At 40.2% G+C, this 23,493-nt stretch overlaps 1 protein-coding gene across 1 annotated transcript; it reads right to left on the bottom strand.

The window, feature by feature from the left end:
- Nucleotides 1-480: 480 nt before the first annotated feature.
- Nucleotides 481-21,557, bottom strand: PPP2CA (protein phosphatase 2 catalytic subunit alpha). Its single transcript, XM_029217216.1, has 7 exons — nt 20,960-21,557; nt 8,257-8,466; nt 5,326-5,499; nt 4,658-4,747; nt 3,981-4,142; nt 2,613-2,731; nt 481-1,618 (listed from the first exon to the last, which is right to left on the bottom strand). Exons 1-7 carry the CDS (start codon nt 21,059-21,061, stop codon nt 1,546-1,548), a joined length of 930 nt encoding a protein of 309 aa, XP_029073049.1. The 5' UTR covers nt 21,062-21,557; the 3' UTR covers nt 481-1,545.
- Nucleotides 21,558-23,493: the final 1,936 nt, after the last annotated feature.

Consider the following 23,493-nt stretch of genomic DNA (forward strand, 5'->3'; position numbering starts at 1 on the left):
AACACAGTACAAAGCAAAGAAACTTTTATTACTATACCCACACAATTAATGATTAAGTGTCTTGAAGTCTACCCTGGTAGCTTAAGACAATGAAGTATTAGTTTCCATAGAAAACCTGTTTTAACTTTCTAATCCTATTCAAAGAATAAAAGGGAGGGGAAAAACTCAGTATGTGCTTATCACCGCCACTTCATTTCAAATGCCATTTTTGTCCTTGGGTGAATGTACGTAACACTAAGCCATGATCCAGCAACAGTTTTCTATTTGGTTTAACTAGTATCATTTAAAGAGCATAATACAGGATAATGCTTTAACAGCTATATCTTATCTGAGACAAATTTAAGATCACGTGACAAGTAATGTACAAATATTCGTTAAGAACTTACCACTCTGTCAATCATCTTATAGTGTCCACATTACATAGCAATATTTATAACCAGAAATTGCAGTGACTGATAAGTAGATACATTATTTAGTTTGTTAACCTCTACCTGAAAACATGCCTTTTTCATTAAAAAACAAAACCCGAAAAACATAAATCTCGATTTATATGGTTTTACAATCAGGTCTTACTGAAGCAGCAGAGACTTCATTTCCTTTCTTGCAGACAATATGCAGGAAGAAGAACCCACAAAGAGCATGCTGGCAATCTGACATATTGTACTATCTGGACTACAAATAAGTCCTTAAATTCATTTGAAGAATGTCAAGGAGTTACGAGAGAGATTATGTAGTGGCCTTGATTTTTATTTTTCTTTACCTAGAATTCTACAAATTCTAAAATTTATCAATTGATGTATCTTTTAAATAAACAGCACCAGTCTTGCCCATTGATACAATTAAAATTTGACTTTCTCAGTTCTTAGTTCACAAGTTTATTATGAAAAACACTGCAGTGCTCTTGTGCAGTAACATCGTCTTACAGGAGGGAGGAAAAAAGAACAGTTCTGTTCAAAACAACTCACCAGGATCTGACAGTAACAAAGAACAACATGAGGCTGAGATTTGAGAAGGGGAAATAAACTGAGTGCAGACAAATCATACAATTAAATTAAACAGTATCCCTGAAAATAAACAAAACGATTTCAAAACTCACAAGTAGAGGGGAGGCCTTGGTACTTAATTTTAAAAATGTTCATTAAGCTCCAATGATTGTTTGCTGCTATTCTTATCTACAGTCATGCTGAGTAAAGCTACAGCTAAATGGAAGTTAAATTGTATTCACGAGGTGTTAATGTTTACATCTTATTATCTGCAGTCTCTCAGAGAAAGCAAAGTAACTACAAATAGCGCTATGCCAGAAACTGGTTTCTTGACCAACAATGTCGCTTCAGCATGCAATGAACTGGTTCATTCTAAAGTGGTCATGGCTGTTGATGACAAGAGGCTTTGTATTTTTATATGGCACATCTTTTTGGTCCGTGTGAAAACAAGTTTTTTGAATGTTAACTATTCTCTGACACTTTGTGGAGTTACTGTTGCTCTTCCCATTTCCGTTAGGTCAATATATGGTTCATGGCAATACTGTACAAGTTTAAAATTTCGTTACAGGAAGTAGTCTGGGGTACGACGAGTAACATGTGGCTCGCCTCTGCGAGGTGCTGGGTCAAACTGCAAGCTGAAAAACAAGACATATTTGTTGTTCATACTCCAAGACATCAATGTACTGACAATTAAAATCAAGAATATTAGCCTTTGACTCTACACATTTTTTTGTTTGTTTTTGTTTTTTTTTTTGCAGTACACGGGCCTCTCACTGTTGTGGCCTCTCCCGTTGCGGAGCACAGGCTCCGGACGTGCAGGCTCAGCAGCCGTGGCTCACGGGCCCAGACGCTCCGCGGCATGTGGGATCTTCCCGGACCGGGGCACGAACCCGTGTCCCCTGCATCGGCAGGCGGACTCTCAACCACTGCGCCACCAGGGAAGGCCCTACACATTTTTTTAATAGTTTGTTTTTTTAAAAACTGAAGTATAATTGACTTACAGCACTGTTTTAGTTCCAAATGTACAACAGTGTTTTGAAATTTCTATACATTAATTATAATTTGATCTAGATAAGTCTAGTTACCACCTGTCACCATACAGTTATTACAATATTACTATATTCCCCATGTTGTACATTTCATCCCCGTGCAGATTTTTACACATTTCCCCCCCATCCATTAACTTAATGTATTAAGCGAACCCTAATCATGCATTTAACAAGGGTCTTCTGGCTGCACGCCTCCTCAAAGAACCAGGGCAACTTCAGCTAGAGGATATGCTTCTGTATATCCGTAGTTCCTTCTAAGACCATTTGAAAGGAGGATTCTACTAAATAAATAAAGTTTAAAGAGCCTAAGGTACTGTTATCTATTATCTCATCCTCAGGATATATTATTTTATATATATTTTATGTATATTTTATTAACTCTACAATAAAAACATGGATTTAAAAGTTAAATCCCTAATAATTCATATTAGGATCTAGGTTTCTGTTGATGTGTTTCAAAGGAAACTTAAAAAATCCAATTGGAATCTGGATTTAGCATAAGCTCTTGAACTGTTCAACTTCACATTAAAACTAATATATTCAAGTAATGGTAACCAACGACTCAAGTGTATATACTTACAAAGAGTATTTTAGAGTATCATCAAGTTCCATGATTGCAGCTTGGTTACCGCAACGATAACAATAGTTTGGAGCACTGAAAATCGTTACTACATTTCGGTCATGGCACCAGTTATATCCCTACAAGGAAAAGAACAGAAAATAATCCCCTATTTTACTCCCTTATTTACACAACTAAATGTGACTTCTCTCAAGAGGGGAAAAAAATATCTCCCCTTCTGCCCAAAAGGCTTTTTAAAAAGTATTGCTTTGTTTCTGGATGATTCAATAATTTTCTGTACTCCACACAACTTTTTTTTTTCTTTTTGCTGTGCCGTGCAGCTTGTGGGATCTCAGATCTCAGTTCCCCGACCAGGGAATGAACCCAGGCCATGGCAGTGAAAGCACCGAATCCTAACCACTAGACCACCAGGGAACTCCTTCTGCCCAACTTAAAAAAGAACCAAACATGTATTTATTTTTTCCCCAAAGTACAAAAGTTGTCTACTATAAAAAGAAAATCCCTAAAAAAAAAAATCACCGATCAGAAAAGGATAAGCTACTTCTTATATATCCGACTTTCAGTAAATAACAGCATTTCTTCAGCCTCTCTTATTGCAGTAGCCCTAAACACGATACAAGAATGAGTATATGGCCATTCCTTGTAGAGGCAGACACATACTCCTGGAGACCAGAACCTTATTAATTCTGTCCTCAGTCAGTACAGGTATTACCTGTACTGCCCAAGGTATAAAGTAGAGGCACCTCTAGGAACTCCAGCCTCATTCTCTCAAAGCCCATCTGAATGCATGAGTTACTTTTCAAGTATTATTCACAAATTTCTTTCCCTATCTCTAGCAAAGTCAGACTTTATTGATAATCACAATACAGTTGTATTAGTATTAATCTAAACAGGACCCTAATTTTATAAGTATGCTAATCAATGTTCTATGCTAAGAATTTAGCCCATTTCCCTTTAGCTTCTTCTTTCAAATCACCTGTAATCCTATCATCCAAAGGACCACTTAAACATTTTGGTGTATTTCTTCCTAAACTCTCTTCCACATATACACATGTTAAATACATGAAATAAAACTGAGACCATAAAATATTATTTTTCACTCTCCCCCATCTTACTTTCCCAGCCTTAAATCCCAAGCACTACTCAGTCATTAAGAATTCTCTGAAAACATTTTACCTATGAATTTCATTTGGATCAAAAGTTTGAGATTTTAATTCTAGTGTGCATCTACTGAAAAGGCTCAGGCTATAATGGCAAATTCATCAGAAGAATACATGGCCTGTTCTCACTATATCATATAATTTAAAATTTCCTAAGATCTTCCTTCATTAAGTTTACTTAAAAATCAAATCAAAGAACAGAACATACCTCCATCACCAGCTGATGAGCTCTAGACACCAACGTGAGGCCATTGGCATGATTAAATGTCTCAGAAATATCTTGCCCAAAGGTGTAACCAGCTCCTCGAGGAGATATACCCCAACCTCCACGGTCATCTGGATCTGACCATAGCAAGTCACACATTGGACCCTAAAAAGCAAGTTATATTTTAGATTGCCTTTTGCAAAATTGGTTAATATGTGATCTGAGTAATTCACTAGAAGCAGCACCTACTACGTCACTTTTTGAATGGTGTTTGCTGAAAATGGTAAAAGGTTTTGCAGATAGAGTCAAATAAATAAACTATTTCCAGATGTCTTTAAGAGGCAGAGCCTACATCAATGAGTCCCAATAGCAACAAGCCCTAACTAATTAATCTGCCTAGTGTATGCAAATTTCTATGTTAGGCAGTAGAGTTTAGTAACTAAGGCAAAAGCTCTTAAGACAACCAACACCTAGGTCCTAAACCCAGTCCCAGAGCTGTTGTGATCTTGGTAGGTTTCTTAACCTTAGCTTCTTAAGAATGGGGTCAACAAGAGTGCTCATACCACATGATCATTTTTGAGAATTAAACAAGAAAATACATACAATGAACTAAGTTACAATTAAATATTTCCTCTCTCTGTTTTTTGAAAAGATTTTATTACCAAAAATAAGGTCAATACCTCATGGGGAACTTCTTGGAGGCGATCAAGTGCTCTGATGTGATCCAGTGTATCTATGGATGGTGAGAGGCCACCATGTAGACAGAAGATCTGAAAAGAGTGGTTTACAACATTACCCTCATTTAAAATAAACTACAAACATTCTGGACTAAGCTGCAGGCTGTGGCCCACATCACTCGGCCCTGTTGGTGTTTCTGTGTTCTGCCAGAACCAGGCTTGTTTCTGCAGATCTTTCTTTCTTGCCTCCCACTCTAAACTATGGAATACACTCCCTTTCTTCCTGATAAACCATCCCTACTGCACCCAAACCCCAATCAGCTCTTCTAAGAAAACATTTCTCTGACCTTACCCTCCATCATAGACAATTATCTTCCTTCTCACAGAATTTTCTTGCAGTTTCTTCTGTGCACTGCTGCTCTACTGGGACCAGTAAATAGCTAATTACATCTCCCCGACACGTCCAGAAACAGCCCAAAAGGATGGACGGGCTACATCTTCCATCCCCCTGTGGTCCCAACATACAGTTCAGTGCCCCTCACAAAGACTGCACTTCAAAGAAAAACCCCAAAGGGATGTGAGGATGGAAAAACAAGTTACTGGCACCTAAATGTAAGAAAGCAGATTCTTGAAAATAATCAGCAATATAAGTTTCAAGAAGACCTACATACCTGCCCATCCACCAAGGCAGTGAGAGGAAGATAGTCAAACAGATCTGTAAAATATTTCCAAACATTTGCATTTCCATACTTCCGTAAACACTCATCATAGAAACCATATACTTGTGTGATCTGTCTGCTCTCATGATTTCCTCGAAGAATGGTGATGCGTTCACGGTAACGAACCTGAAACAACAAATGTGAAAACATGAACGGCTGGCTCCTTCAAAAACCAAATAAAAATCCAGCAAACATTCTACAGGGAAATACAGAATTCCAACTTTGCTGGAAAAAACATCCCACACCCCTACATCACACAAAAGTGAAATCACACCTACAGATCATTTATCCCATGGGGTATCTGCCAACCCCATTTCAACTAAAATCAAACTCTCACTACCACTAACTTTATCCCATGCATAATCACCAGCTGCAAAACTCCATCCATGAGTTTTTTTTATTACATTATACAACCACCATTGCAATCCAGTTTTAGAACCGTTCCATTAACCCAAAAAGATCCCTCGTGCCTGTCTGCAATCACTCCCGACTCCCACTCTCAGCAACTACCGATACTTTGTCTCTTGAGATTTGCTTTCTCTAGAAATTTCATATAAATGGAATCAATACAATATGTAGTTTTTTTGTGTGTCTGGCTTCTTTCACTTAGCAGAATACTTTTTAGACTCATCTGTGAATGGATCAGTGGTTTGTCTCATTTTACTGCTCTGCACAGTATTCCATTGTATGGCTATACCATATATAGCCATATTTTGGTTTTTTATTCACCAGTAGACTGAACATTTGGATTGTCTGCAGTTTTGGGCTATTATGAATAATGTTCTTATGATCATACCACATATAAGAAGTCTCTGTACGCATATATGCTTTCATTTTTCTCGGAGAGATTCCTAAGTTTCTAATGTCTCCAACAAACTCACTAACATACGGTTATTACTAGCCTTATTGATGAAAGCCATTCTAATGGGCCTGATTCTGACTTTAATTTGCATTTCCCTGATGACTAAGGTTTGAACATCTTTTCATGTGCTTAATGACCATTCATATATCTTCTTGGGTGAAACATCTATTCAAATATTTTGTCCACTGAAAACTTATGTCTTCTTATAGGTTTTAAAAATATATATATGAATACAAGTACTTTTTTCTTAGTGATGTCTTTTGAAGAAAAAATCAATTTTTATGAAGTCTAATTTATCAGTTTTTTAATGGCTTGTGTTTTTGGTATCATATCTAAGACATCTTTGCCAAACCCAAGTTTACAAAGATTTTCTATGTTTTATTTTAGAAGTTTCACAGTTTTAGCACTCATATTTAGATCTATGACTGACGTTGATCCATTTGTAAGGTATGAGGTAGCTAAGTTCATTTTTTGCATATGGATGCCCAACTGTTCCAGCACTATTTGCTTAAGTTTCCTTTCCCCTGTATTAAGTCTGCTAGGGCTACCATACGAGGTACCACAGAATGGAAGGCTTAAAGAACAGAAATTTATCTCCTCACAGTTCTAGAAGCTAGAAGTCCAAGATCAAGATCAAGGTGTCAGCAGGGTTGGTTCCTTCTGAAGGCCTCTCTTCTTTGGCTAGATAACAGCCATCTTCTCCATGTGTCTTCTCATCGTCCCTCTGTATGTGTCCTAATCTCTTCTTATAAGGACACCAGTCATATTGGATTAGGGGTCACCTGTATGACCTCATTTTACCTTAATTACCTCTTTAAAGGCCCTACCTCCAATACAGTCACATTCTGAGGTACTGGGAGTTAGGACTGCAACATATGAATTTGGGGAAGGGGTGGTGGTGGCACAATTCAGCGCATAACACAAACATGAACTCTTAAAGGTAGCATATTTATTCCTCCTCTGAGCACTGGGATTCATCCTGGGCTTCAAGTGCAGGTTAGCTTGCAAGGCTACTTTCATGGCATCTAGAGTCACTGCAGAAACTTTCCATCATTTAATTCAACTCCTTCAATTTACAAATGCAGAACATAATGACCTCCAAACATGTTTTGTAGCACTTTACATGATTCAGACCTGTAGCTTCATGAACACTTACACTTTGTTAATTGCCTAAACTTCAGCTCTTGCCAAAACCACATCTCACTGCTTCTCCAGTACTAGAAGACGCTGGCAGCCATCTTACCATTCTACGTATTCTTTAAAATAAAATCATCTCCCCCAAAGTAAAGTCAAATAATTTCTTTTAAGGGAGAAAGGTCATCTCAAAAAAGCTTTTTACCATTTTGTGTTTCACCTTCAGATCTTTGTATATTTCCCAAAGCTACAACTGGTATAAAACAACATGCTTTCTTTAATTATCATTTCTATTGTTCTAGATTATGTCATGTTTAATGGCTGCAAACTATTCCATTGAGGTAAGCCATAATTTAGAAATTCACTTACCATTAGATATTTATATCAATTCTTTCTGACATTTAAGATGCTACAATTTATGTTTTCATGTAAGTAAAGCTCTTTTCCTCTTAAACTTCTTCCTCTGTACAATTTTAATTATATGATTATTGTGTCAACGGATATAAACATGCCAATATTTGAAATATTTTGCTCCTTTAAAATACTTCAAAAATACCTAGAAAGGTAATTATATTACCTCTCATATCCCAAATTACTGAACTAAAATTTCTATTTAATCAGCCTTCTAGCATTTTTAAATCATGAGGCATTTTCTTCCTTAGAAAATAACCTTCTTGTTTTTATTCTGTACCATTCCCTCATTCAGAATGAAGATAGACCTATGATTTATTAAGTCCCAAACCTGAATATCTAAATTCCTAAATGTGGGGATTTACTCTAAAAGCTAACACGCAGATGGAGAAAACTACAAATCACTGGGTAAAAAAGGACATTCAAGAGGACTGCCATACCCAGTTCAAAATGCTCAAACATAAAATTGAAATTACCTTAAGAGCTACAAGCAGAGTAACTGTTTCAACTGAGTAATATCCTCTGTCAACATAATCTCCCATAAACAAGTAATTTGTATCTGGTGATTTGCCACCAATTCTAAACAGTTCCATGAGATCATGAAATTGCCCATGCACATCTCCACAGACAGTGACTGGACATCGAACTTCTTGCACATTGGATTCTTTTGTCAGAATTTCTTTAGCCTACAGATAGAGAAAAATAAACCAAGACATTTCACATTAAAAAACATTAACAAATATGTTTAATTACACATAAGATATGTTTAAGTTACCCTTAATATAGCTTTAAAGGGCAGACTCAGCATAAGATCAAACTGCAGACAATTACGATCCCATTAAAATAAGGGGGCAAGACATGCCTGGAACCTATCCACCAGCTATCTCACCTCTGATACCTAGAAGAAAAAAATGTATCAAGATACATAGTCCCATTCCTCTCATCAGTATCATGAGTTTTAGATCTATCAGTTGCCATCTAAGTGCTAAAGAGATCATGATTAGCAGCCATATACAATCAATGAAAATGGAGCAAGACACTCAGGTACCTAGTTCCTGAGCTTTAGAGTTCTAACTACAATGCACTCTAGGATTCCAGGCTACGAGGAGAGGTTTCTTAGTCCTACTTTAAAAAAAAGACTTTTGGAAGACATTAAAATTTTGTCTGTATTTTGGGTTTTTTATCCTCTTTATATCAAAACATAAACTTCTTATTTTACAACTGTGACTATTCAATAAACATGGTTTTTATGCTGCTTTCAGAAAACCATTTGGCATCCTATGCATTCCCCCATGTAACCACAAATTCAAACATCACTTTTAAGAGCAACATAATATTCCACTCAGTAGAAACTCTTTTATTCATTTCAACACACATTTATTGATCATTTATTGTATGCCAAAAACTGTGAAGAGAACTGGGAGATAATCATTCATTTGCTCAACCATGAGTGATACTTTGTGCCAGGCCCTGTGCTAGCCCCTGGAGGTATAGTGAACAAGATAAAGATAGATCATTCCCACACCAGGGCTGGGGAGGGGGTATAGGGGAACGACCACAAACAAGTAATCAAGTAACAAAGTACAGACTGTATTAAGTGCCATGGAAGAAAGGAAGAGAGTAACTGGTGGAGGCCACTTTTTAAGATATCACAACAAACAAGACAGCCCATAAACGCACACAGTGGAGCAGGAGAGGCAGACAATAAATAAAAGATCATTACAAAAGAAAGGGCCAAGCGCTAAGACATGCTAGAGTAAGCAGCAGTGTTCCGGGCTCACAAAAACTGAGAGCTATGAAAACTGCCTGAGGTGCAACTAATGGGCGGGAGCTACGGAAATGGGATGGGAATAGGAAACTGGAGGACATCAAACACCGGCAGATGCAATCATGCGTATAAAGTCCAAGGAGTTAAGCAGAAAAAGTTAACATGGCTAAAGCATAGCATGCAAGAGTAGAGAAGAGAGCAGACTGGGGTGGGGTCAGGTTGACAAACTACCCTGGTTTTTAGCACTGATAGTCCTGCTTCCCAGGAAATGCCTCAGTTGTACCCAGGCAAACCATGATGACAGTTGGTCACCCAGCTAGGAAACGTAGGAGGAGAATGGAGCATGGATATGGACTGAAAACAAGTCTAATCAAAGTAGTATTAAAACAAAGATCCACTGGCAGAAAATCTGATTAGTGAATTAAGGATTTCAGAGGTGGGGCTGTGGATATGGATATCTGAGGTGTAGTAGAGCTTAAAGGCCACCCACCAGTATTCAGGGACCAACCCACCGACAAGTCTTGCCTAGTCTCCTTCCAAAACATCTCAATCCATATGCTTCTATCTTTTTTGCCAATATCCTGGTCCAAGACACCATCAACTAACCTGGATTACTGTGCTAGCCTCCACAAAAAACTCCCTGTTTCTAGTCTTCCTGCCTCCAATTTAATTTCCATGCAACAATCAAAGTGACAGTTTAAAAAATTATCACCAGATTCATTTTATCCACCATTGTCTACACAGCACCTCGCTAGAACAATGCCCCACGCACTTAATATATATTTTGAGGGAATCAAGAACTTAAACTGAGACAGGTCATCTTTAGGGAGAGCCATGGATGTCTGCCAGGACAACAGCATTAAGTACAAACCTGGAAAGTGGTACCAAGTTCTCTGGAGAATGAAGAAATAGCAGGTAATAACCGTAAGGAAAAATGTCCAGGTATCTAGGTAGAGGACAGAAGCCTGAAAAACACAGGGAATTTTATCCTCAAATAGAAGGATGCAGAACCCATCCACCTGGGAGGGCTACTAGAGAAGGTACAAGACTTCCTCAGGGAGTCAGTTAAGCCAAGAAGGTAAAAGTAATTTGTTCTGAGAATGGGTTTAAAGTGTTTACTTCATATATCCAATCAACATTTATTGAGCATCTTCTATTTGGGATCAGCAGTATGGAATGGCGTCCCAGAATGTACAGTGGGAGGCTGGGTCAAGGGAAAGCAACACACTGCAATATGCGGGTGAAACTATCATAAGAGAATTGTTGCTAATGAGCCATTGCTCATTACATTTTGAGTGACAACCAAGGATGTCAAGGACTGGTTTTAAGGTAGTGGTATGCAACCTTAGCGGCACATTAAAAAATGACCTGGGAAGCTCTTTAAAAATATCCCGATGCCCAAACTACTCTTCTCCCAATTAAGTCAGAATCTTTGTCTGTGGGATCCAAGCATCAATAATTTTTTTAAGTCTCCCCTCCCTACCCTACACTAGTGCTTTCTTAGGTGCTGCCAAGTTTAAGAACCACTATTTTCAAGTCTCCAAACATTTTGGGAAGCCTATTTCAGGACATTTACCAACCACTGACATCACAATGTTAGTTATTAATCTCATCTAACATTTTTAAATTTAGAAAAAATTTCCACTGTTTCAAAAAGAGATATTTCTTAAGAAATACATATAATCCATCTCTCTACAGTAATTCCAACTTCCCAATTTATTATTACTAAAAAGTGGAAGTTCACTAGGCATATTCCATTACTAAACCTGTTTGGAATTAATACCAGGCCTGATGTTTTCAGCACCTAGTACATACTAATGAAAACAGCTATGAATGAAATGATAGGTCCTACTTAAAAGAAATTTGCAGGACTCCCCTGGTGGCTCAGTGGTTAAGAATCCACCTGTCAATACAGGGGACACGGGTTCGAGCTCTGGTCCAGGAAGATCCCACATGACGTGGAGCAACTAAGCCCGTGCTCCACAACAAGAGAACCCTCGCAATGAGAAGCCCACGCACCGCAACCAAGAGTAGCTCCCGCTCGCCACAACCAGAGAGAGCCCGCACACAGCAACAAAGACCCAACACAGCCAAAAGTAAAAATAAAATAAGTTTATTAAAAAAAATTTTTTTTAAAAAACGTACTTTTGGGGGTTTTGTCTCAACTTATCAGCTCTCAGATGATCACTACACAAAATACACTAGTCCCAGAACACCACAACAAAGAAGACTGTAGACGTCCTTATTAAAGATTATTCTAGTCAGGAAAACTAATCACAGCATAGCTTCTCTCAGACATCTCTTTTTCTATCACAGGAGTCAGGCCTTATAAACCCCAGAAGCACCTAATAGAACCCCCTCTATGGGTCACCCAATGGGACCTCTAATTAGTCACCTTTAGTGCCTCCAGGCCTTCACCAACCATCAGTTTCAAAGATAGCTATACAACTTCAAATCTCTGGTTTAATACTCAAAGTAAATGGTACAACCAGACTCTCAAGGTAACTTAGTTAACATTAGAGACTAAAAAATTTTTAATAACTACCTTTTCACTCTCTGGTATTCTGACTCCCATAATTTAAAGCCTCATGTCACCTGAACCATGCAGAGAAGCAAAAGTAACACACACACTTCAAACTTTTGTTTCCCCTAAAACATTTTTCAGGGACTTCAAATGTCTCAGCTAATATAATTCATATTTGAAAAAAGAATTAAGATCAAGTTTTAAGAAACAGTGTAACTAGCACCATACTGATTTATTTATTGGAACCCTACTGAAATTCAGTCAAATGATACAGACTGAAATGAATGAATTCAAGGGAAGAACCTTCCTAGAACAAGGTTAAAACTGGAACAAGCAATTCCATTAATTAGAGCTTATCACAAGTAACTGTGGAAAGTTAAAAATTTTTACACCTTCCTGAAATTTAAAAATTTAGATTCACCCAAAGACCAGCAACCTTCAGGAGCATTAATTTATTATAAACATCCTCTCAGCATTCTGAGTTCGGATTCAGAAATCTCACTCTATTTTCAACCTCCTATAAAAACATCAGGTAATAAGGCCAATGATCTATAGACTTAAGTAAGTCTTAGATATGGACGATACCTAACCACCATAATAACATGAAATTACAAACAAATCAGATTTAAAACAGACCAAAAGACCAACAGATCATCCAATCCAAGATTTTTCAAGGAAGACAAGTAAAAGAAAAAAACATGAACCAACAACAGATTTACCAACCACTTATATATATCTATTAATTTCCTTAAGGATATGCAACACTGATATCATTCCTACATAACTTACACAGTAGAAAAAGCCATGCAATGCATTTATGCATTTTTAATTATTAAAAGAAAAACAAACGTATTTATGCATTTTTATTAAATCAAGGAACCATTTTAAAATACAAAATGATTACAAGGTAAAAATTCTTTGTGTAAAATGACTGGAAAACAATAAAATCTTAACAGATTGTTTATTTCAGCGGTGAGACTGTAAGAATGCTTTCTCAATTCTGCCACACCAGCAAAAACTATTCTCATTTCTTTGTATTCCCTTCCAGTTTACAACTGGTCAACATCTCATTCTGTGTCCTAAATTTTCATATTCACTGACCCAATTTCCTATAGCATTACAGTGATCATTGTAAACCACTATATAATATGCTCCTGAACAGATCTACACACGTATTACTGTTTATTTGAATTATTTTCTTTCAGGAAAATTTCAATTGTGGGATTACAGAGCGAAACAATATTAACAATTTTTGTTCCCTATGTACCACTGGACCTATGCCTAACTTGTGCAGTAATAAATGTAAGACTGTATCCATTCTCAGCTATTTCGGATATAAAGTGTTATCTTCTAATTTAACTGGCACTTTTAATTTCAGGGTTTGAACTTTTTATTCCATGTTTATACAGTATCAGTTATTTCTCCTCTTGTACAACGTGTCCACACACATTCTTTGAGTATTCATAGGGAGCCAAATGTTCTTAGATATTTTTCTATTAAAAATCTGATTATTAATTATAATGTTCATTAGAACTCTAGTTAAGTAAATTTAACATTTCATACTCTAATCCCAGTTGAATACATCTTCTACCAATAGAGCCATAAAGACATAAGAGAAGAGAAACAAAAAACAAAAAAAAGCAATAATTAATCTTTGAATTTTACTTCTCAGTTCAAGTAAAAACTGAAGACATTTGAAAACTTTTTTAAAAAGCAAAATAATTGGGACTTCCCTGGCAGTCCAGGAGTTAAGACTCCGTGCTTCCACTTCAGGGGGCACAGGTTCAATCCCTGGTCAGGGAACTAAGATCCCACATGCCACATGGCACAGCCAAAAAATATAAAATACCTGTAGGGTCAAGCAACCATGACACACATCCTGATCAGGCATGGAAAAATATTTTTTTAAATAAAATAAAAAGCAAAATAATTAAATTTGCAAGCAAGAATCAAGCTTTTCAATATCCTGAGAGAATTCCATTTTGCTTCATACTGCTTTTATGAATCAATGGTAGGTTTCTTTGATTTTCATAACTGTGGAAAAAAATTTAAGGTTCATGATAAATTAGTGTATGTGGCTAGATTTTTATTTTGGTGTGATACATAGGGGAGGACATATTACTAGCCCTGGAAGCAAATGAATCTTTAGTTAATTGTCTTCAACTATCAAATCTTTCTTCATACCACTTGTCTTTCATTAATTATACTGATCAGATGCCTCTAATATTTTATGAAATATTTGTCTTCTTTGATTAAAATCTGTATGATTATAATACTTTCAAAGTATCACAACCCTCCACATAATGTTCTGCAAACAAGTATCTACTATTTGGTTTAGGGCCTAATGGAAAGAAAAGGTCAGGGATGAGGGATAATTCTAAATTTATATTAAGAGAAAATATGTAAGGTGATGTTTTCCCATCTGTTTCTGTAAAACAACCATCTTCACCTCTGACCAAAATGAATGGCTGCTTTCTTTAAAGCTGTGTGTCTCATGTGCAACAGACTGGCCTCCATCTTTACCAACGAACATACCCATGTGCATGAATTAAACAGTCTCAATCATTCCTGCATAGGGAAAAAATGTTAATCTACTGAACTGAGAAATGTTGCTATATACACAGTTGTTTAAAAATTTTCACCATAACAATCCATGTTGAATGAGATTCAACCACTCTGGGTCTCAGTCTCCTCCCTCATCTGTGAAAGGTGACTTGGCCTAGAGGATCTTTGAGGGTTTTTTATTACTAAAATTCTACACATCCTAAAGCACTTCACTTCTTAAGCCTTTTTAATGAAAATCAAAGCCACCCAACAGAGATAGCAGGCATTACTGCTAGTTTACAGATGATGGGTACCAGAGAAAGACAATTAACTTGATCACCACTAGCACAAAAATTCTAAAATCTTTCCTATCTGGAGTTTACTACAAGTTCAACCTCCTGACTAATCCAAAACCCTGCTACTAGAGCAAAACAACTAACAGATCCCTACAATTATACTATTTAGACAAAGCTCAACAAATAGTGAAAATAGTACATATAAAGGAAGCATAATAAATTTTGCTTGAATGGACTTCCCTGGTAGCGCAGTGATTAAGAACCTGCCTGCCAAGGCAGGGGACATGGGGTCAAGCCCTGGTCTGGGAAGATCCCACATGCCACGGAGCAACTAAGCCCATGCGCCACAAGTACTGAAGCCCATGTGCCTAGAACCCATGCTCCACAACAAGAGAAGCCACCGCAACGAGAAGCCCGTGACCCGCAACGAGAAGCCCACACACCGCAACGAAGAGTAGCCCCCGCTCGCCACAACTAGAGAAAGCCCGTGCGCAGCAAAGAAGACCCAACACAGCCAAAGAGAAATAAATAAAAAATAAATTTAGGGCTTCCCTGGTGGCACAGTGGTTGAGAGTCCACCTGCCGATGCAGGGGACACGGGTTCGTGCCCTGGTCCAGGAAGATCCCACATGCCGTGGAGCGGCTGGGCCCGTGAGCCATGGCCGCTGAGCCTGCGCGTCCAGAGCCTGTGCTCCGCAATGGGAGAGGCCACAACAGTGAGAAGCCCGCGTACCGCAAAAATAAATAAATTTATATATATAAAAAAATTTTGGTTTAATGTATTCCAAAAACAAATGCACACTGTCACAGTTAATAATACTGACACTCCATAACCTGTGTGAACTACACTTTGCATGACTATCTAGGTAATGTTTGTCTTCCAGGTGCACTCTAGAACAAAGGTTCTCAACCTTCTTTCAGGCCCCTCAACAACAGAAAGGTAAAAATTCCCATTGGTGGTAGTAACTAAATGACTAAGGCAGAGGTGGGGACAGGGTGTGCCAGAGTGACTGGCCAGCTGGTCATGTACAGTTTAGAAAACACTCAGATGTATTGCAGATACATACGTCTCTGTCACTGCTTTGTCTATCCATTCCAAGCCACAATACCAATATATCAGTGGCAATAGCAACCTTGTATTGTGAAGAAATTAAGCTGTTAACCCCAGACTGCTCTTCAGTTTTTTCAGACCCCACCCCCACCCCCAGCCATTTACTGGCAACCAGACCTCTCTCTGTCAGCCTCTTCTACAACTTCTGCTCCAGAAGCTGAAAGAAAACCTATTTTAAACAACAAACAAAATCTTTCCCCTTCCCAGTTCTACTCCATTTCAGATCTCACTTGTGTAGGAGAGGGCAGGTTGAGGGTTTTTTCAGAAAAGGATGGTAATGTGAAATGGGTAAGGAAAAAGGTGAAAATAAGAGAAACAGGTCAAAGTATAAAGAAAACGGTAAGGGGTGGGAGGTGGTTCTATGCCTCACATAACTTTTCCTACCTCTCCTCAGCGCCCTCAAAACAGACCCCTCTCTGGGACTTCTCTGGTGGCGCAGTGGTTAAGAATTCACCTGCCACTGCAGGGGACACGAGTTTGAGCCCTGGTCTGGGAAGATCCCACGTGCCGCGGAGCAACTAAGTCTGTGAGTGCGCCACAACTACTGAAGCCCGCGCGTCCAAAGCCCGTGCTCTGCAACAAGAGAAGCCACCGCAATGAGAAGCCCGCACACCACAACAAAGAATAGCCCCCACTCGCCGCAACTAGAGAAAGCCCACGTGTAGCAGCAAAGACCCAACGCAGCCAAAAATAAATAAATAAATTTACAAAAACAAAGAAAAAACACCAACCCTCTCTACCATGCGTCAACCCAAACCCAATGTCTCCTGGTTTTCCTAGCTTATCTCCTCCAAACTAAACAAGCAATACTCCACAAGTAACTGACAAACCTGACTTACAATGAGATAGGGGAAAAAAAGAACAACAGACTACTGTTAACTCAAATGCTGTCCCAGTGCCCATCATTCTTTCTATAGCATGAGTTTCGCCTTAGTCCTACTGCCCATATTTGCAGACACAGAACTCTTGGCTCTGATAGAGAAAACAAAGGCAGAATGGGACAGGGGGTGGGGGGAACTTGTGTGTCTGAAGAGAAGAACTGTTCACCTTTTTGGTGTTTCCTCATTAAGTCAACTCAAAACCAACTGCACTACCGCTTCATGCCTGGGAGATCACAGAATACACACAGGCAAACAGCCTTGACTGTGGAAGCTATCAGGATAAAAAGAAAGGCATTTTAACAAGCTTAATGAAAAATTTAAATATCAGTTACACTTTATTAGAGTATTTTAGAGCTTGGTCTCTGGATCATGATTTACACTATCTGAGAATACATAGAAAATTAACTGGGGTTTTCATCTCACTAATCTTATCTGCGAGGCAAATGCAGTTAGCCACGTCCAAACTGAAAAATAATTACTGTTTCCTCCTCCAGGAGAGAGTGGGACAACAGCATGTGACATGAATAGGAAGCTTTAAAGAACAAAAATTATGCTTTCTTTTACAGAGCTGTTAATTCTACAATTCAGTCTGGCCCCAATTCATCTGTGTCTTCATTATTAACACTACCTCAGAAAAGAGAAGGGGGCTGTGAAGCAAGACTAAAACATTGGGCTTACAAATCATAAACCTAGGCAATCTCAATTTAGCCCCTGTAGTCAAGTCACTTTATCTTTCTGAGCTGTGGTTTCCATCTCTAACTGAGGATAACTGTCTCATAAACCTGTTAAGAGAACTGTGTATGTGAAAGTATGATGACAACAATATTCTGTATCATGCTCCCCCCACAACTGCTTGTTCTCAATATTCAAATTGCCTTTATGGAAATAAGCCAAACCACCTTTTAAATTAAACACACATACAGACTCACAAAAATATATTACCCATTTCATATAGGAATTTAACCTTGGCCAAGTACTTGCAGGTCATCCAACTAGCAGGAAGACTCATGCTGCATTTTATTTATAGTGCTTGTACAGCAATGGAAAACAGCATACCTAGGTAAAGAACTCCTTTGGAAAAAAAATCTGGCTATCAAACAACATTCTCCACAAGTTTGGTAAGACAAGAAAGCACAAAGCCAAAAATCATACCTAAATGAAACCACTGCTGAACATAACAAAAGACTGTTTACTATAGTTAAAGCAAAAGCAAGCTGATACTATTTACTTCTTCCAATAGGTAGATGGAAACATACCAGTCCAGTTATACAGGTGTAGTAAATGACTACAGACCTGTGACTATAGGCAAAACTGCTTCACTCACAGCAAATTTTTAAACAACCAACAAATTATGATCCCCAAAATGACAAGGTATATCGCACACACAACAACCCTGTCTTTGATACAGACTTTCATCACATCTTGGGGGAAAAAAGCTTAACTAATTAATAACATAAAAACCATATTCACCCTTGTCTATAAACACACTTTCCTTCTTATAATCAAAAAATAATCAACTATTATCAAATAGCTATCTCCACCAAGTATCATTTCTTTAAAAGGAACAAAAGAAAGAAAAAAAAACTATTATACTAATGAGAACTTTTGCTTCACTAAAAAGATTTGTACAAAAGATGTTTCAAGTCATGCACCCTAACTTATCCCATAAACCTAAAGAGCTGCCTTCAAATTAACTTAGTTTGGAAGGTTAATAATGCTCCAAAAGTTGGAATACTTACAAGTTAAAAAGTTAGAAGGCTGTGTGATAGCCCCCCAAAAGGATTCATGTTTCAGAAATCTAGCTTCAAATATTTTCTCCCTTTTTTTGGCTCTAAGAATTAAAATCTTGACACAGTAGATGAGCAATGGAGATTTAAGCATAATTGATTAACCTCACTACATCTTAGTTTTACAAACAGGTGGCAAACAACGACCATTTACCAGATGGATCAAGCTTCAGCCACCCCACTGTAACTCCAGTATTATCTTCTATTGTCTCCAACACAAACCCTCTACTTCTGTGTTCCATCTGCTACTGATTTCCAACTAGATTCAGGCTCCTTGAGAATAAGCGTGATTATTTTTCATTGCTTTTCATTCATCTCATAAAAGTAAGCAATCTTGGATATCCAGTAAGTATTCAATATTTAAACACAGAGTACTAATTTAAAATGGAACTGTATAATCTAAGATTAGAAGGAAACTTGGAACATCTATTTTAATTCTAGTTTATAGACAGGAAAATGTGGACCAAGTGAAGTGGTTGCCTCAAGGTCAATCACAATTAGTTAGTGGCAGAAAGAGGACTAGTGTCCCGTTCTAACTCACAGTCCAGTGGTCTTCCAATTACATCACTGCTCTCTTGTGATGTTTTCTACACAAATGACTAGTCATCTAGCCAACTACTGACTCAAAGTCTTATACAGAGTAAAAACTCAACCTTAAAAGTCATTAAAATCATCACTTATAGCACCTAGAAACTAAGACCTAACACTATACATTAAATAATTTTTAAAAGCCTATTTCTAAACCTTTAAAACAAATATTATCCTCATTTGATGGAAGCAAATTAAGGATCAAGAAGCAACAAAAGACTACAATGCTACCATTAAAATTCAGCTCCAAGAGATTATGTGCCACCTCATCAACTAATAGGAGAGTTTTGTCGAAGCATGGGATAAATAAATCTGAGTTAGACTCACTTAAATTGCAATTATTCACAGAATAGTTTCTGAAAAAGCCGGTTTTAGGGGCATATACATCAAACTCATGAACATAATTTTCACATCAAGCCACAAACAAGTCAGCATAATTGCTTTCTAATAACTCTTCACTAATACAAAATGCTAATATGATATTCCACAATTCTGTGGAACTAAAAAGAAATGCTGCAAAGTTAATTTTGAAAAGGTAAATTGAAACATTCATGGTGGAGCTCATCATTTTCTCTACTTAGGAAACTGAATTATAAGACAAACCCAACAGGCTATCTGTTTCCCCAACTCCTTGGAAAAAACAAATCAGAAATAGGTAATTTAAAACGGCCTTACTAAAATAGACTACAACATTCCATTTTCAACACCTGTGAGATAAATTATTTAAACACTAAGCACAATATCTGGGATACTGTAAAAGCTCAATCGACAGCTATTCTTATCATTACTACCACTATTTAAAGTCACAAATATACAAACAACTTTTCCAAGGAAGAGCCAGGATACAAAATTTGCTTACAGTTTGTTGCTCGTTTTAAAAAGAAATGGCAAAATGCCAAGTACGTTAGACTTAGAGAAGCGTTTCACACTACCCAATTTGAGTAGGCATATAAATCATAAACTGACACTTGATTTCCAATCCCAAAGCTCCTTATGTAGTATGACTCACCAAATTCTCCATTCTTCCAACTATGAAAAATAAGTTATACTCCTCCCTATGACTACCACCATGACATTCGTAGAAACTAGGTTAGAAATTCATTTTAACATTCTTTAAAAACACGCTTCAAATAAGTCTCTGGAAAAGATATCTCGGTGAATTTAACACAAACCACCCAAGATAGTGCTAAAGCTGTGTGACCTTTAGAGAGGTCCTAGGATCTGGTCTACAAGGGCCGTTCGGGGAGCTTCTGGACAGTTTTGGACCTAAGAATTAGGTCTGAGTACAAGTAAAAAGCCTCTTACTCACCTGAGTCCCAGGCCCCACTCCCAGGCCACAGAGCTCAAGTCCTCTTACCCACACCTCAAAACCGTCCCCAACCCTGACCCACAGGGTCTCCGCTCCCCACAGCCACCTCGCCCCGCGCCAAGACCGCGAAGCTCTGAAGCCCCGGAGTTGGGGCAACGGCGCCATTTTAGGCGGCGGTGGTAACGACAACCAATCCCTGCGCGGGAGGCAGAAGGCGCCGGGTCGCCCGGGAGCTGCCGCCGGGCCGCGCCGGGCGCCTGTCTGGGAGGCTCGGGGGGCCGGGGCCTCCGCCATGTTGCACCCTCCCCATGGCCGCCTTCTTCTTTGCGGGCTCGGCCCGCCGCGGCTTCCGCATCCGAGGTGCAGCTCACCTTCTCGCAGAGGCTCTTGACCTGGGACTCGGAGAGCTGCTTGCACTCGTTCAGCTGCTCGACCCACTGGTCCAGCTCCTTGGTGAACACCTTCTCGTCCATGATGCCACCCGCCCGAAACGGCTGCCGCTCCGCGCTCCTCCCGCGCCGCCGCCCGCACACGGGCCACACACACACGCCGCCGCCGGTTCCCGGGGTACTTGTGCGGGTACTGGCGGTTGCTCGGCACTAGCGCTGGCCCGCTGGCTCGCCCCTCCGTGCTCGGCCACCGGCCGCGGCCGTCCTCCGCTCACTCTAGCCCCAAACCTCTGCTCTCTGTAATGGCGGCAGCCGGCGTGGTGACGTCACGCCCGGCGTCAGGAGGCGGAGGGGTAGATGGGCAGGGACCAGAGCTGCGCAACTACAGCGCCAGCCCGGATCAGCCGCCAGACTGGAGTGCTAGGGACCGAGGCGCAGGCGCAACGTAGCAGGCTGGTAACAGACACCTTAGCCTTTAGGGCGTTGTCCTCCAGAAGGGAGAGGCCGAGGGGGAAGGGAAGACCGAGACCAAGCAGGGGCCAGGCTTGCAGCCGGGAAGTAGGCTAATCCCAGAGCAGTACGTCCTGCGCGGCTGAGGCGCGGACGTGGCGCAGGCGCAGTCGGGGTGGGAGGGTGGCTCCTTGCTGCTGGAGACTTTTTCTCTAAGGCGATACGCTTCGGCTCTTCACGTGGCGACTGAAATCAAATCACGGAAATTAGAAATGCGACCCCATGCTTCCTCCGTGATACAACACTGGAATTGCGTGGGATTCCTGCATCTTGGGGGCAAGAACGGGCACCGAGTGGTAGCCTGGTTGGAGTGGCCACCTTCGCCTCCGGGCGCGGCCGGCACCTTGTAATTAGGTCACTCGCAGGCGGAGGAGGGTGTACCTGTCGGGGGAGGGCCGCGCAATGCACCTGACTCCCTCGGCACACACCTGTCCCCAGGCCTAGATGTCTCTTCCGGCGCGATGGCTGGGGCCTCGTAGCTCTCCTGGCTTCCGCACGCCCTGCGCAGCCTCACCCCTTGTACCCAAGGTGTGCGCCTTCCTCCTACTCCGGTTCCTCCTGGGGAGAAACGCTCTCCTCCCCCAACCCCTGCCCACTCAAGGGAAGGCCGCAAGGAGATAGATGCACCCGTCCTGCCCAGGACCCGGTCGTGTTAGAAGCGGCAGTGGTCCGCGCTTTAAATAAAGCTCGGATACCCTAGTATCGGACCTCTGTCTGGCTGTGAATCTCTGAGATTTGTGAACTGTTTTCACATTTCGTCGTCCTTCCCTTCACAGAAATATTTGGCTCCGTAGAGTGCCAACTATGTGCTAGATCCATGACTAGGAGACAGAAGGGTCATCCAAACAGACATGGTACCCTACCCTGGTGGAGCTTGTATTCTCCCAACAGTACTTCCTAGGATGGTCTGCGGATATGTAGGCAGAAGAGCGATTATGATGTCCACAGGACCTGAGAGATAGAAGCTTTACAAAAGACATTAAACCTTAAAGGGCAAGGCAAGAGGTGAACCTGGTCCCTGTCTTCTAGACTCCTTACCCGCAATAGCAGCCAACCCAACTACTCAGCAGTGTGCTGGAGGAGAGCTCTCACTCTGCAGCCTTGACCACATCATCCTGACCAACAGGCTGAAGAAGGCCCTAGAGGCCAGAATAAGCCAATGGTGGGACTGAAAATTCTCCTTCATCCAAGACAACCTGCTTGACGAGGCTGACTGGCGTGGTCTACCCGGGCTGGAAATTGCAATTCCACTTTCTCAATTTCTGACTATGTTTTGCAGTTAACGTCCCCAAACACAGAGGAATAGGAGTTAAGACTATGTGGAATGAATGAGGAAGAAAATCATCACTTGGTGCCCGTCATTATAAAGCTACGCCCAGGGCATAGGAGTTAAGACTATGTGGAATGAATGAGGAAAAAAATCATCACTTGGTGCCCGTCATTATAAAGCTATGCCCAGGGCTTCCCTGGTGGCGCAGTGGTTGAGAGTCTGCCTGCCGATGCAGGGGACACGGGTTCGTGCCCCGGTCCGGGAGGATCCCACGTGCCGCGGAGCGGCTGGGCCCATGAACCATGGCCGCCGGCGGGCCTGCGCGTCTGGAGCCTGTGCTCCGCAACGGGAGAGGCCACGGCAGTGAGAGGCCCGCGTACCGCAAAAAAAACCAAAAACAAATAAAGCTATGCCCAGTGTGCTATCTTATTCACCATTGCCCTGTACCTGTGAGAAGTGGTCCTTTCTCATCAGGCAAGAAGCAGACAGGCACTCAGAAAAGAGAAGGGAGTTGCCCAAGGTAGTAGTCAGGATTTAAAACTTCATACTCGCAAGTGCAAGGTCTCAGCCATACTCACACAACTGACCTCAAAGGACTGAAATATGGAGTAGGCTCAGTATAATTTCCCTTTGCCTGAGTTCTCTTATCTAAAAAGGTGGGGGTGATGTTAGTTTGGCAGATTAAAAAGTATTGAGTACTCACTATACTCCTAGATTATAATGAGTGCGTTTTTCC

Source organism: Monodon monoceros, unplaced genomic scaffold (assembly GCF_005190385.1).
Source record: "Monodon monoceros isolate NGI ecotype Baffin Bay Population unplaced genomic scaffold, NGI_Narwhal_1 Super_Scaffold_12, whole genome shotgun sequence".
In the NCBI taxonomy this organism is placed as follows: domain Eukaryota; kingdom Metazoa; phylum Chordata; class Mammalia; order Artiodactyla; family Monodontidae; genus Monodon; species Monodon monoceros.

What these genes read in the sequence shown, in the direction of transcription:
- PPP2CA (XM_029217216.1), bottom strand. Translation starts at nt 21,061, where the DNA reads ATGGACGAGAAGGTGTTCACCAAGGAGCTGGACCAGTGGGTCGAGCAG. An exon ending in CTCTGCTTGTAGCTCTTAAG is followed by an intron (nt 5,500 to 8,256) that starts GTAATTTCAATT and finishes TTGTTGTTTCAG; the next exon opens with GTTCGTTACCGTGAACGCAT. An exon ending in TCCAAGAAGTTCCCCATGAG is followed by an intron (nt 4,143 to 4,657) that starts GTATTGACCTTA and finishes CTTGCTTTTTAG; the next exon opens with GGTCCAATGTGTGACTTGCT.